Source organism: Drosophila tropicalis, unplaced genomic scaffold, assembly GCF_018151085.1.
Source record: "Drosophila tropicalis isolate 14030-0801.00 unplaced genomic scaffold, ASM1815108v1 contig_694, whole genome shotgun sequence".
Lineage (NCBI taxonomy): Eukaryota > Metazoa > Arthropoda > Insecta > Diptera > Drosophilidae > Drosophila > Drosophila tropicalis.
In genome coordinates, this window is record NW_027173176.1 from 849,211 (window position 1) to 863,576 (window position 14,366).

At 39.0% G+C, this 14,366-nt stretch overlaps 2 protein-coding genes across 2 annotated transcripts; one reads left to right on the plus strand and one right to left on the minus strand.

The window, feature by feature from the left end:
- Positions 1-3,767: 3,767 nt before the first annotated feature.
- Positions 3,768-7,882, minus strand: LOC137579262 (interaptin). Its single transcript, XM_068292974.1, is given in 4 exon segments — positions 3,768-5,373; positions 5,448-7,015; positions 7,018-7,631; positions 7,704-7,882. Coding segments are annotated over 4 exon segments (2,424 nt in total). The 5' UTR covers positions 7,712-7,882; the 3' UTR covers positions 3,768-5,139.
- Positions 7,883-8,724: 842 nt separating this feature from the next.
- Als2 (Amyotrophic lateral sclerosis 2) lies at positions 8,725-13,980 on the plus strand. Its single transcript, XM_068292660.1, has 6 exons — positions 8,725-11,356; positions 11,415-12,042; positions 12,106-12,387; positions 12,444-13,316; positions 13,380-13,531; positions 13,603-13,980. The coding sequence occupies exons 1-6, from the start codon at positions 8,995-8,997 to the stop codon at positions 13,824-13,826; spliced, it is 4,521 nt and encodes a 1,506-aa protein (XP_068148761.1). The 5' UTR covers positions 8,725-8,994; the 3' UTR covers positions 13,827-13,980.
- The last annotated feature ends 386 nt before the right edge of the window (positions 13,981-14,366 follow it).

The window sequence follows — 14,366 nt, forward strand, 5'->3', positions numbered from 1 at the left end:
AGGAGTCAAAGGAGTTGGTGGCCACCATCACAGTTGAATGCTAAAAGGGTTTTTGTTGTATATTCTGTTTCTGAAGTTTTTTTTTTCATTTTTTTTTGATGTGCCTCATTAGGAGTGGCTGCAAACCAGTTTCTCTACTGAATTCTCCTCTGTGAGCCCCAGACAATTGACAATTTAAACGAATTTCTTTCAAACACAACACTGACATGGCCTCGGCACATATGACGAATAGTCAGTTGCAGTTGCAGTCAAAGTGCTGGATGAGATGTGGTTGCCATGGAATGGGAAACCATCGGATGAGATGAGATGAGATGATGGAATGAAGGAAGGAAGGAAGGAACATATATACAGAGAGACAGAGACAGAGACAAAGAGAGTAAGCGAGAGCGAGAAGAATCCTCTGGGCTACGCATGATATACACCAAAGCTAAAGCCATTTGGCCACCATCAGCATCAGGCAAGGCAGACTAACTGTGGCTAGGCAGAGGCAGTTGAAGAAGCCTCTGTATGAAGTGTCATTCATCTGCCCATAAACGCATTATTCAATATATGTATGTATATACACAGATACATACATACATAAATATATATTTGTATGTATGTATTTTTGCTAGGCCACAGGCTGAAGAATATGAATCTGGGTATGAGTCGGATGCGAAGTCGAAGTCGGCGTCGGAGTCTGGACGGGCACAGTCAGCCTAGACAAACGAGTGATCGGCAGACGGACAACACAGCAACTACATACAACAGCAAAGACGTCTGACTAAATGCCTCATACTGCGCGCTGGGGCTGAAGATCTTGTGTGGGGCTGACGTTGCTGCTGCTGTTGATTCTGCTGCTCCTTTGCTATCTATCTGTCTGTCTGTCTGTCTGTCTGTTGGTCGGTCTGTCTGTCCATTTGTCTGCTTAGTTTCAAGGTTAACAAGTTGCATTTGCAATTTGGGACTAAGAGTTGAAGAAAAGAAACAACGACGACGACTCCAACTCCGACTATGACTTCAACTTCAACTCCAACTTCGACTCCAACGACGACCCATCGACATCGTCGAGTTTTTTTCATTGGGAGGGCAACCGCGCATCAATCGCCTCCTTTTGGTGAGAATTAAATGTTTATGCCTTTTGTTGTTCTGCCCAATGGCCAGCAGCTTCAACACCAGCTTTTAGCCAACAGCCCTGGCATATTTTTTTAATGAGCGACCTGCTGCTACATATGTATATCCCCCCCGTCCAGCCGTGGCCACTAAGCTGCCACTCCCTCAAGCCTCCCCCATCACCAAAAACCTAAAGCTAGGCATAGCTACAACAAAAAGCACTCTCATCGCAAAAGGAAATGATGATACCCTTTTAAATAATGAAGAATCTACCTGAAAACTGATTCATCATAAGCGTTTATGAAAATATTTCACATTGAATTCAAATCATATTCCGCTGAACTTTAATGGTCATAATCATTTGGGGCTATCGAAAATTTATCAGTCTTAAGTATATACATATATTTATATGTATTTATTATAAGTAAAGTCAGTTTATCATGCATCAGGTAAACAAACCTATTTTAAAATAAAAACCAAATAAAGGCCTTTCCGCTCATTCTCACAGGCTTACAATCGTCCCCTTTTAAAGTGTATGAAAATATCATTAATTTATCTAATTATAAACACATTTAAAACAAACACAAGAATATTCAACAACTTTAAAAATTTTAGTTTGAGACCCAAAAGAAAAATAAGGAATATATGATAAAGATGGATATAGAGGGGGCAGTTCTTTTAAAGAATTCAAATTATAAACAGTTTTTAGATGTTGACAAAAAACCACGTAAAAACCAACTCATTAATTCAAATATTTCATATTGACTTTAAGTATTTAATTAAAAACAAATTTACCTTTGATCGCACACACATAGAAATCAGTTTGATGTTTAATAAAAGCCTGAAAAAAGAATTATGAGAACACAATTAATAAAAAGTAATAAACACTCTTTTTAGTTTATTCAATTACCCATGAAAATTTGACGAGGAGTTTGCCCATAAAACTTACTTCAGTTGGGGATTCAGTCAACTAAAACTTACAAATGCAATTCTCATGGCATTCGGGATCTAAAAAACCAAATACTTAAGGGCATATAACCAGCCAGTTGGACAGTTTGGCAGTTGGGCAGTTGGGAAAACCGACAAGTCGGCAATAGTTAATACAACGCTGATCTATTATTCGCCAGATTGTAAAAATGTAAAAATCACGCTTTCGTGTTGTATATAAATTGAATGCAATTTATAAATGTCCAGCATAGAATTAAATCCCAGGCCATGGCATCAGGCACCAGGCCACGATCGGGTGATGGTGATTTTTCAAAAATACAACAACCTTGAGCCGACGCCAAAGAAGTCGAGAACAATTGCCCACAACCAGAGCGACAGAGAGGAAGAGAGATAGAGAGTGAAGGCAACAATAGACAGCAGCCACAAGGATTGAGAATGAGGATTGAGGATGAGGATTCGGAATCGAAATCGCGGGTCCCTTGAAGGCAGCACCGGCACAAAGCAATGAAAAATTGCGCCAATTGAATTTGGCCAACGATTGTGGCCAAAGATGACAGAGAGTGAGAGAGAGAGAGGGGAATGGCCAGTTATATAGCAAAGAGGATGCGAGGTATATGTAGGAAGCGGAGGAGTGGGCGGTAGCGTGTATAAATCTACTGGGCGGTCGCTTAGTTTTCAACGCATTTATCAATACCCAAGTGGTTTGAGGTCTTTTAGGGCCCACGCCAGGCGTTGACAATGCCAAGTGCCAAGATTTTTGCACATCCTTACCTACTCTACTCCTACTCTTCCCACTCTGCTATCCCCCATCCGCAGTCCTCAGTTACAACGTTTTTCTTTGTATATGGTTTATAGGGAAAAAGATGCCGCCGCCAATATCTCGCCTCTGGCTGGAAAATGAAGCAACAAAATCGATTTGCTATGGGCCTTACACATCAGCCGCCTCTGGGAGCAGATTAATGGGAATTGCTTAAATTTCCAAGTAATTTAATTCGAAAGGATATGGTTAATGAAGGGGCCTGTCTGCCTTTCTGTCTGTCGCACCTACAAAAAAAGAGACAGTTCATATTGTCGCCCCGAAATGACCGCACAACAAAAGGGATAAAAAGAAATGGTAAATACGATTATTAAATCAAAAATATGTATGTATGTATGTCTCACACATTCATTCCATATTTCCAACATTGATCTTTTTATGATTTAATCTAGTTATTAATGGCACAAGTTAAACTAAATCTTATTGGTTACAGTTAAATTTAGCTTAGCAAATTTCATTATCGTTTAAATTTAATGTTAGACCATTAATCAGTTGATTTGTATCTTTTGAGTTCAGTGTGCCAAGCCATGGCTATTGCGGCTATATATTAATGATTCTACTGCTAATTGTAGTGTGTAGAATCTAAAAGAAGTCACACATTGCAAATCTAAATGCCAAACCGGTTATAAGTGAGAGTAAGAATTATTATAATCGCAATCATATGCTAATTAGTTTGATAGAAAGTAAGGGTGAATCAAGTAAAACCTTAATTAATTATAAACCATCAAAATACTTGTTACCCTGCCACATTATCAATCATATGGAAATATGTCAACTAACGAAGATTAGCAAAGTGTTTATAAACGAAATATATACAACAAACTGGCTAGAAAAGATTCGCTTATATACCATTGGCAGGTGACACGGTAATGGTGTGAAAAGTCAAGTAATTTTATTCCCATTTCAAATCTTTTGCCTCACAACAAAAAGTCGTTTACCTTAGCCTACGCACTATTTGCACCTTAACAGAACGACTGTAAAACTTACCCGAAGTAAGCAGACAACTTTAACAATAAACTTATTTGCCTGAAATTCAATACTATAGACCAGATAGAACAAGTAATACACGAATGAAATGATTTGAATTGAACAAAAATGTAAGTTTGAGTCGAGCATTTAAATCGAGTTGGAATTTCAGATGTCTATTTATGATGAACATGTTTTATGTATATTTATGGTAAACTTTAATAAATATATGACACTTTATTTGTTATAATTTAATTTTTTAAATATGTATATATAGAAGTATTTCTCAAATAGAATGTCTTGATTTGTTAATATTTTATATCTATAATAAATATATTTCTACTTTAAACAGAAAAGGAAAAAAACGAAACCAAAAAAAATGAAGAATTTTCGATATCGTATTAAGTACAACTACTTTTTCTGTGATTCATTCTATTCAAAAAACTTGGCACAGTTTTTAGGACTTTGAAAGGGATTTTAATAAATTTTGGCCTCACAATTGCAGAATCTATATATATCTATTTGCTGTATATATAAAACTGGCGAAAAAAGAAACCAAAAACAAAAACAAACAAATCTTTATAAGAATTTTCCTATTTAAGAAAGGGGACTAGTTTTAAGACATATTATTTTTTGGATTGCACAACAAAAGCAACTAAATTTGTTTCACAAACAAAACAAAAAATAAAGTAATATAATAAATGTATAAATAAGTGTATATAAAAAAAAAAAAAAAACAAAAATTCATTCTATTAGCTAATCGGTTCACCGACTACGTTTGTATGTATAACCCTGTACTCAATTTCCCATTTCTCTTAATTCAAACCCATTTTTCAGATCCAAAGACTTCTATATAAAATCTAATTTTAGAAAAAGAAAATATTGAGACACCAATTGACCTTCTAGTTTGCTGTTTAAATACATATACCCCTTCTAGACAGAGTACAGGGTGTTAATTCAAAAACAAATTATGAACTTTGGTGCTCCAAAGTTGATACAAAAAAAATATTGCAGTGCTTAGACAGTTATTATAAACTCTAGATGAAGACATCAAAAATTAGAGTAAATGTAAACATTTTTGCAATCATAATCGGAAAAACCGATAGGATTAGTATAAGTTTGAAGCATATTGTCTATATAGACACTCATCACGGACATTACCAAAACGTTTTGAACAATCGGAACTTATGACAATTTTAAAACTAAAGTATGTAATTAAATTTACACAGACTGACTGACATGGCCAGACCGACTAGTCTAGGCAGATGAACATCTGCTATGAAATTTGTGACTAATTGTTGAACACAATCCTTTACCTAAGATTGCTCAGTTACAGCTCTTAGCTCATCCATTAGCGATGGCGCAATCACCATTTGTCTTTGCTCTCTTTCAGCCAGCAATTTGTTGAGCATTAGCACATCGGAATGACAAGCGGCTATTCCTTCGCCTAATTGGCACAAACTTGGTTGACATTCTTTACTGCGTTCAATCAGCTCCAATATATAACTGTTACGCGGACGACCCGTCTCGTTGGCCGTCTGTTGAATCAACTGAAAATGGAGAGAAATAAAAAATGAAAGTGTAGAAAATAAACTTTTATGGTTGTGGGACAATTTCTGCCTACCTTTTTGTAGTCATCAATTAGATTGGCCACTTCATGGGCGGGTTCCTGATGAGCTGTTGCTGTCGACTTACCCGAATCGGAGGCATTAAAACGTATACGTTCGGCATTTAAAGTTTTCTCCAAATCTTTTATCCTGGTCAATGATTGTTCATGCTTGGCACTCAACTCGGCCAGCTGTAATCTCAAGTTAGGCAATTCTTCGGCTTTCCGGCTGGACATTCGAGCTTGTCTTAGTTCTTTGCGCAATAATTTTGACAAATGGGGCCAACCTTTAACATTTTGTATGCGACGTCCCGTCTCCATTTCCATTATTTGGACCAACGAACGCAAACAATCCGCAGCCCTGTAATCTTGTCGAGCATTTTTTTCACGCTCTTCGAGCAGAGTTTTGACTTGATTTTGCAATTCTTTTAATTTCAGAGCATCAATTGTATGCAATTCAGAGCTCTCTTGGAATGTTTGTCGCAATTGCTGAAGTTCAAGTTGATTTTGTTTATCCTTTTGCATACTTAACTGTTGCAGCTGATGGAGCTCTTCATTTTGTGCAGCGAATAGTTCATTGAGTTCCTCCAACTCATGGGATTTATGTTGCAATTGAGTACGTGCCGTCAGCTCCAATTTTTGCGAAGCTTCAAGGGTTTGATGTAACTGCAGCCAGTCAGCTTCCATTTGATTGGTTGTCTTTATTTTTGCATCCTGTTGTTGGATTAGAGATTGCAAAAGGGAAATAGTTTGTCGCTTCTGCAATGTCATGTCTTGCAATTGTTTTTCGAGGCACTCAATACGTTTATTCAGATCTGGCTGTTGCTCAAGATTCTGTATTCTTGCCTGCCAGACACCCAGTTGACTTTCGGCAGATGACAAAGATTTACTCAGTTCGTCACATTTGTTCTCATATTTTTGCAATTGTTCATGAAGAGTTTTCTCTTTTAGTGTATTCTCATTTCTCTCAATGGCCATTTCTAATTTGGTTTTTTGGCATTTCTCACACAATTCAGCATAGTTTTTATTTAAAATTTGAATCTCATTTTCAAGATTTCTCAATTGTTCTCGAGTTTCCAAGAGCGTGTCATTAAGAAAGTCTTTTTCAACTTGCAGTTTAGTCAATATTAGATTTAGTTGCTCAATTTGTTCTTCTTTCATGGCTTGACTTTTTCTTAATTCAGCCTCCTCTAATTGTTGTGTCTTTAGGGCAAATTCCAATTTCTCCAATTGTCTTAATTGTTCTTCATTCTGGGCCTCCAAATCCGACATGACACCTAACTCTGTTTGCAATTCATTGAGCGAATTCTTAAGATTGGCTATTTCATGGGTCTTGTGATTAATCTCTTCGTGAAATCTTAAACTATATTTATGCATCAAGTCAAGGCTATTCTCGTTTAGTAATTTTTGCTGATAATATTGCTTGAGATCGAGATATTCTTGTTCTTTTAGCGCGAGCAATTGCTCTTGAGTTTGCAATGTTTTATTTAGCTCGGCGATAACATGACGGAGTTGCTCCCGTTCGCCGTGGACAGCACGTATTGTGGAGTCCCTCAATTCTAGATTATATTCGAGTTGGCTTTTTCATCGATTAGCTGCTTGAACTTGCCTGTCATGTGTTTGTTTTCCATTTCTAAGCCGGCTAGAGATTGTTGTAATTTCATTAGCTTTTCATCGTGTTCTAGACTCAAGCGTTGTATATCCTCGAGCAGATGCTTTTTTTGTCTACGCAGGACATCAATTAGTTGACGCTGATCCATAAGACGGGCCTCCTGCTGTTGAGCTTCAAAGGATTCACTAAATTTCTCGCTGGGTTTTGACGACGTTTGGGAGATTTTTTCTCTTTTCTCTTCCTCCTGTCGGTGTTGCCGCTCCAGCGTTAGACATTTGGCCTGAAGATGCTTAGATTCCTGTTGCAGGCGTTGATTCTCTTGTAAATATTTTCTCTCCAGTGCATAGAGACGCTCCAGAGTCTCTAAACGATTGTGTTTTTGTGACTTGAGTTCTTGTTTGTACCATTGCTCGGATCTGATAAGGCGCTCCACTTCGCTGCGCGATTTGATAAGCTCCTGTCGCACCTGGAACATTTTTTGATCTTTGTCCTGATCAATTCTGGAGCCATCATCGCTGGAATAGCTAAAGATGCCAGAGTCATCTGCCAACGTAGCTGCGGCCGCCCCCTCACAGTCCGAGTCCATTGAGCTTGGTGGATGAAAAAAAAAGAAAAAAAGTGCTTCATGCTTGGCTCAAACAAGTTTTGTGGGCGTAACTTACCTTTCCATCTCAGCACCGCCTGTCGCTTATGGACAACAATAAATACACTTTGACTACACTGTTGACTTAATGTAATCACAAAATTACTTTATTTAATCTACATTTTACGTGTTAATCATATAAACAAATATTACAACAAATTTTTGGGTTCGCGGACCAGCTGCTGATTGAAACTGTGTGGCCATATGCTGAGTATGCAAGAAATACCAAATTACAATTAAATACCAGACAAGCTGCAATATTCTGGAAAAAAAGTTAATAATAATAAAAATCATATAAACAATTAAAATCTGTTTATTAAAAACACATTTAATCCCTTTGTATTAAAGCGAAACATTATCCCCTAATGCATCTTTCACACATACATATATGCAAACATTCTATATTTGGCTTGGGCGAAATCCCAAATACTCTACTTTGCAATTGGGTGAGCTAAAGCTTCCAATTAATATGCTCATTTACCGTACTGTGTAGAGTGCAGCTAAGCATTGTACAGCTTTCGGCGTCATAATAGGCACACTACATACACTCCGTGTGAGAAAAATATGCGCATAGATTATTTGAATATATAAAATGACTACTAATTCAGATATGTACATTTGTATGCATATTTTTGGATACTAATATATGTAGAAGTCTTACAAGAAAAGTATGCTATAGATTGAACAAGGTATCCCAATTGAAAGCAAAACTTACAAATTTCTTGTTTATATTGACAACTTGCTTAGACGCTCCCAAATGTATACACATTTGCCACAGCTTGCAATGAAATGATATGTTGACAAAAAAATACTTTTTTTTGGCCCTGTTATCAGTTCCATAGAAGGGAACAAAACATTTCACAGTTTATTGTTTATAAGCAATACTGGAATAAACAAATAGTAATACGAAAACATATGTATGTATATTCAGAAGATTAAATAACAACAACTAATGATAATATAATTCGAAAAAAAATAATAGTAGTATTTGCATGAGTACCCCATATGTAAATTTTTCCAATTAGTATTTACGGTGACATGGTCACACTGCGTACCCATAAGACAACACAAAAAAAAAAGAAAATAATGCAAATTTATTAGAAACTTATAGAAGATACTAACATATTAACGCTGGGTTTAAAATCGCAATTAGACCAGCTGCAAAATAAAAATGGAAGTTTAGGGGACATAAAGAGATCCAATATGCTTCATTCGGAAGTACCAAAATAACGTTAATTGGATTCAAAAACAATTGCGTTGCGTTACAACACCAGCAACAACAAAAACAATAACACAAGGAGTGAATAAGAATGTCCACCAGTGACACATCAACCGATGTGACCTCCCAAAACGATAGCGATGAGGCATTTAGTATATATCACAAGGGCAAGCCCCTGAAATTACATTGGCTTGGCCTGCCCCCATTGACTCGCACACCTGCCTTAAGACTTTGCTGGATTGGCGGACTGGATGTATTAGAAGCTGACATTTCCGGGTCCAATGTAGATGAGACACTTATCTTGCTTACAGCGGATCACTCATTGTATACGGGTCGCAGAAAGGGTTCCATTTTGGAGTTGCAACTAATCCGCACGGACATTGAGGATGTGGACTATTGCAGTGGCAGTCAAGAGCTATTCGTGGTTCTCACCAATGGCGGAGTGCAGCGACAATTCATTGTCCAAACTGTGTCGTCAGCCTGGCAAACCCTTAGCTTTGATCCCCTGGAACTTTTGGCAGAAGGTGTGTGTATACATCGTGTCTGTTGCTCAGCCCAGGGTGTGGTCTTTGTTAGCTCCAGCGGCGATACCTATGTGATGGGCAGCTGTGGTGAGGTATTTAAAACAGAATCACAGCCACGTCATATGAGGCTATACGAGGAGGGCAAAGAACTACTGGATCTGGTGGCTGGTGACGAGCATTTTGTGATGTTAGTGGCTCCATACAATTTGGCCGACGATGTCTTACAGCTGCAGAGCAAAGGTGAGGACTACGATGATGATCGTGCATCCATTAAATCCCTAAGTAGCAGTAATTCGGAACGTAGCTCAGCGGCCAATACCAGGCATTTGCTTCATCAGGGCTATGCCTTGCTCAATACGCAAATCTTCACATTCGGATCGACAAATAATGGCCTTTTGGGAACTGGGGATCACATTAAACGAGCGAATGTAACTAGATTACAGAAACTAGAGAGTATGGGTGTGTGCAGCATTGCGGCAGGCTTAGAGCACACTGTGGCAAGGACTCTGGATGGCCGTCTCTACCATTGGGGTCTTAATTCGCATGCACAGATGGGCGGACATGAGGATGTTAGTTCACCTGTGGAGATAAATATAGCCGAACAGGCCACACCATTACCAAAGGAACAGCATACCGCCTTGGAGGCTACTTGTGGAGACTATCAAACTCTGCTGCTAAATGCAGCCGGACAGATACAGTCGCTACAGCCACCGCCCTTGAGTAGGCATCAGCAACAGTCGAGCACCTATGCCCAGACTTTGCTGCAATTGCAGCTAGGAGCTGCCTGGCCGCGACAATTGCGTCTTCTACTCTGTAGCAGAGGTGGCTATACCTTGCAGAATTTGCGCCAATTTCAATTGAAATATCACTATTATCTCTCGCATCTGCAATCACAGCTGCAGTTGCTCATCAAGCATAGGCAGGCGGTCAACACTTTGCACATCTGGCAACGACAATCATCGCTGGAGGCATTAACAAAGCTTGGACCGCTGCTCTTGAATTGGGAGCGCATACTTTGTCTATTGGTTGCCACATTGCACTCACTAGAAGGCTTCTATCGTGGTGATTTTGAACAAGCGGCGGACTTACTCTTCGTTTGCTATTACAAGGAATATATGGAACTCTTTGAGGGCTATGTTCGGTCCTATTGTGATGTCTTTGCTGTGAATGGTTTCGCTGAGGCAGTGTCCTCGATTGTTACTCTAAGTTCACCCCTGCCCGAGCTCAATGAGGAGAGCTATGTCATACGTCTGTTCCAACAGCCGTTTAGCATTTACCAATTGTTTATACAGTTTATGGAGCTTTTGATTAAATCACAATCGGAATATCAAGAACATCGCTTGGCCTGGCTGGAATTTGCTCGACAGAGTTGTATTAGTCAAGAGTTGGCAGCGAATACGAGAGATTTTTGGACTAGTAATGATCGTAATCCGCGTATCAATCAATTCCGTAAAAGACAGCGTCGCGTTATACTTACCTCTGCTCTGGTACCTTTAAAGCTATATAGCACTCGCATTACTATATCGAGTCATAGCTTTATACTTTTCTCTGACTTCCTATGCCAGGTGAATGGCAATGCCCTGCACTCGTATCCATTGTCCACTCTGTGGGTGTGGTCAGACGGTGAATTGGGTTTGCGATTAACAACGCCGGAGAAAAGCTTTGTGGTACTTACACGTACCCAAGAGATGCGCAAAGTGTGGCTGGATCAGCTGCAATCGAGTATAGTGAGTGCCTTAGGCAGACCAATAGGAAGTCCAGTGCCCAGTGCTCGTTCCACAGGCTATGAATATAGTCGAGATCATCCGAAATATGCCAGAGTTAAGGCCTGCGGCACATGGCGCAAGGGTGTACTTCATGGTAATTGCTATCTAGAGTATCCCGATGGCACTGTCTACTGTGGTGAGGTGCAGTATGGTGTGATTGAGGGTAAGTTCATCAAGTCTATTGTCATTCAAAACTCATTATTAATTACTCTTTCTTTAAGGTTATGGCAAAATGGTTGTACCCTCAACTGGTCTTTATGTTGGCCATTTCAAAGGTGGCCGTTTCCATGGTCGTGGTGTCTATGAGTTACACAGCCAGGGATCACATGATAGCGAAATCTATGAGGGCAATTTCTGCGAGGGACTCTATCATGGTCATGGCATGATGAGAAACAATCGTTACATCTATGTGGGAGAGTATCAGACAAATACTCGTTCCGGCTATGGTGTCATGGAGGATCTAATTAGTGGTGATAAATATATGGGCATGTTTGTGGATAACAAACGTTCTGGCATTGGTTGTTGTATCACAAATCGCGGCGATTACTTTGAGGGAATCTTTGCCAACGATGATCTAACGGGCAATGGTGTCGCCGTATTCGAGAATGACTACTTTTACGAGGGTGAGCTAACACTGCAGGGTCCAAGCGGACGTGGCGAGTACTATATGCCCACTGGCGATGCTGGCAGTACAACCCCAGGACTGGGCATTAGCAATGGAGAGAATAGCGATGAGAGCTATGAATTAATTGGTAATAAAATGTTCGGACATCTCAGTGGCACATGGGAGACAGTGAGAATACAAACGGGTGAATTGGTCTTGAATCGGCGATTTCCCAAGTATCCCAGGTAAAAGAAAAACCGAAAAAAATACTAAAAAACATGTAAATAATTATTGTATATTTTATTTAGTTCGCTGGGACGTCAAGAGGTGGATCATAATCGCAAATGGCGTGCATTGTTCCATAATTTTGAATCCGACTTGGCTAATTGTACGTTCGGGACCAGTTCAAACTCATTCGCAGCATCGTCCTCATCGTTGGGTTCATTAAAGAAGCCTGCAAAGATCAATTTGAGCACAGCTCAATGGTGGAGCTGCATTGCTGTCTATATGAACAAACAGCGGGCACGCGAAGGTACCAAGCCGGGCAATTATTTCAATAATATATTACTTAGCTTGCCGCTGAGGCAAAATCACCGTCACCAACACCAGCGATGAATAATAGCACAACCGCAACCACAAACATTACCACCACCAATAACACCGCCACCACCACCACCACCACTAAGCAGTTATCAGCATCTGTACTAGATTTTCTGACATCACCACCGCGTCGTATACATTCACAGGAGACGTTGAGCAGTCGCAAAGGTAGCAATTTACAGCGTGCCGATAGTTTACTCTCAATGGGACATAATGGTTCTGTTGCGGATTTGGATACAACAAGTTTGGTTAGCTTTCAGCTCGATCAGACTTTTCTGCATAGTAGTTTCAATGGCGAACCGGATAGCTCGAGCATTTCAACAACAACAACAAATATAAATAACAACAACAACAATAATAGCATTTCAAAGCATATCAATAATAGTAATTGTTCGATTACCTCAACAACAACCACATCGAGTGGTGGTGGTGGTGGTGCCATATTGGAGCAAGTGCCAAGTTTTGGTATGGCTAGCACTCTAACCGAACAAGATGTCACTTCGATACGCTTATATCTCGAACAAGCCTTCAAGGATCACTATCATCCGTTGTATGCATTGAATGAGCGTATAGCAAATTGTTTCCATTACTCCTATGGCTATTGGAAGGTGAAACCGACACCGATTTTAGCCAAACAAGCAATGCGTGAATGGGAATCAATATCGCGACGCATTTATCGTTTTGTCCGCAAAATGTTTCCAGCCCTTCCCGAAGATTATTGCCATCTCGATGGCAGTAGAGAGGTTATCTCGCATATAACTCTGCTTTATCCTCTAGTGCTATCCGAGGGCATTTACTCAACGCTCTTTGTGCTTTATGCTAATAAATATAGTCGCAAGGATGAGATATATAGACAAAATTTAAATTATGCTGAGAAATTGAAAGACGACGAATTAGTTGAATTGATGAATCACGATAGGTAAGACGAAAATTTGTCTTCAATTAAATACACATTGATTATAATTTATCTTTTTCCAATTAGTTTTCTCAATGCCGTAATGTTGGATCCACATTTCGATGAGTCTGTTCAAATGTTAAAGCAATTGCAAGAGAAGTTTAGTCCCCAGGATATGTTAACTGTGATACAGCGCAGCATGCAGCTGCTTACCGAGGCCTATGAGCATGCCATGGCAGGTGAGTCCAAACCTCCATTCACTCTATAAACTGGCAAATCATTTTCTCCATTAACCTCTCATCGTTTACAGCAAATGCCGCTCAATTAAATGCCGATAATATGATACCACTCACCATGTTAACCATGCTACGAGCCGCTGTTCCCCATTTGGGTGCTGAACTGGCCTTACTGGACGATTTGACCGGTGGACCAAATTTCCAAGATGAAATGAATGGCATGGCTGGCTATTGTTATACTACACTCAAGGCTGCCTATGAGCATGTTACAATGAAGACCCTGCAAAAGGCACCCTGAAGAGTTGGGAATTCCGTTATTTGTTATAGCTTTTTATGCAACGATCAATTTAATCATGTATGGATGTATGTGTAAATAATTCTATATGTATTCTCAAAAACAAAAATCAGCGAAATTATACTTACTGTGCAAATGTCCTCATAGACTTAGAAAACTTGTTATCGTATATATATTTACGATTTGTATGCAAATTATATATATATACATTTTTTTCTCGACGAGTTTGCTCGATATAGTGTGCATTCATTTACCTATGATGCATGTATGTATGTATTTATATAACTGTTTCTTATATTATTATAAATATACAATTAATTACAGCCTACATAGAAGTATAAATCTACTGTAAAGGCCTAGGCACTAACACATTACATTCCCAATAACCTCTACCAAAAAAAAAAAAAAACAAAGACACAAAAAAACGCAATAAAGGTATCGAAAATATAACTTTGAATCTTGTCAATAATATTACCAAATTTTATTCGTGTTTCCCCTCTCATAATTTACAATTACAAATGGAAAAAAAGACGAAGAAGTAAA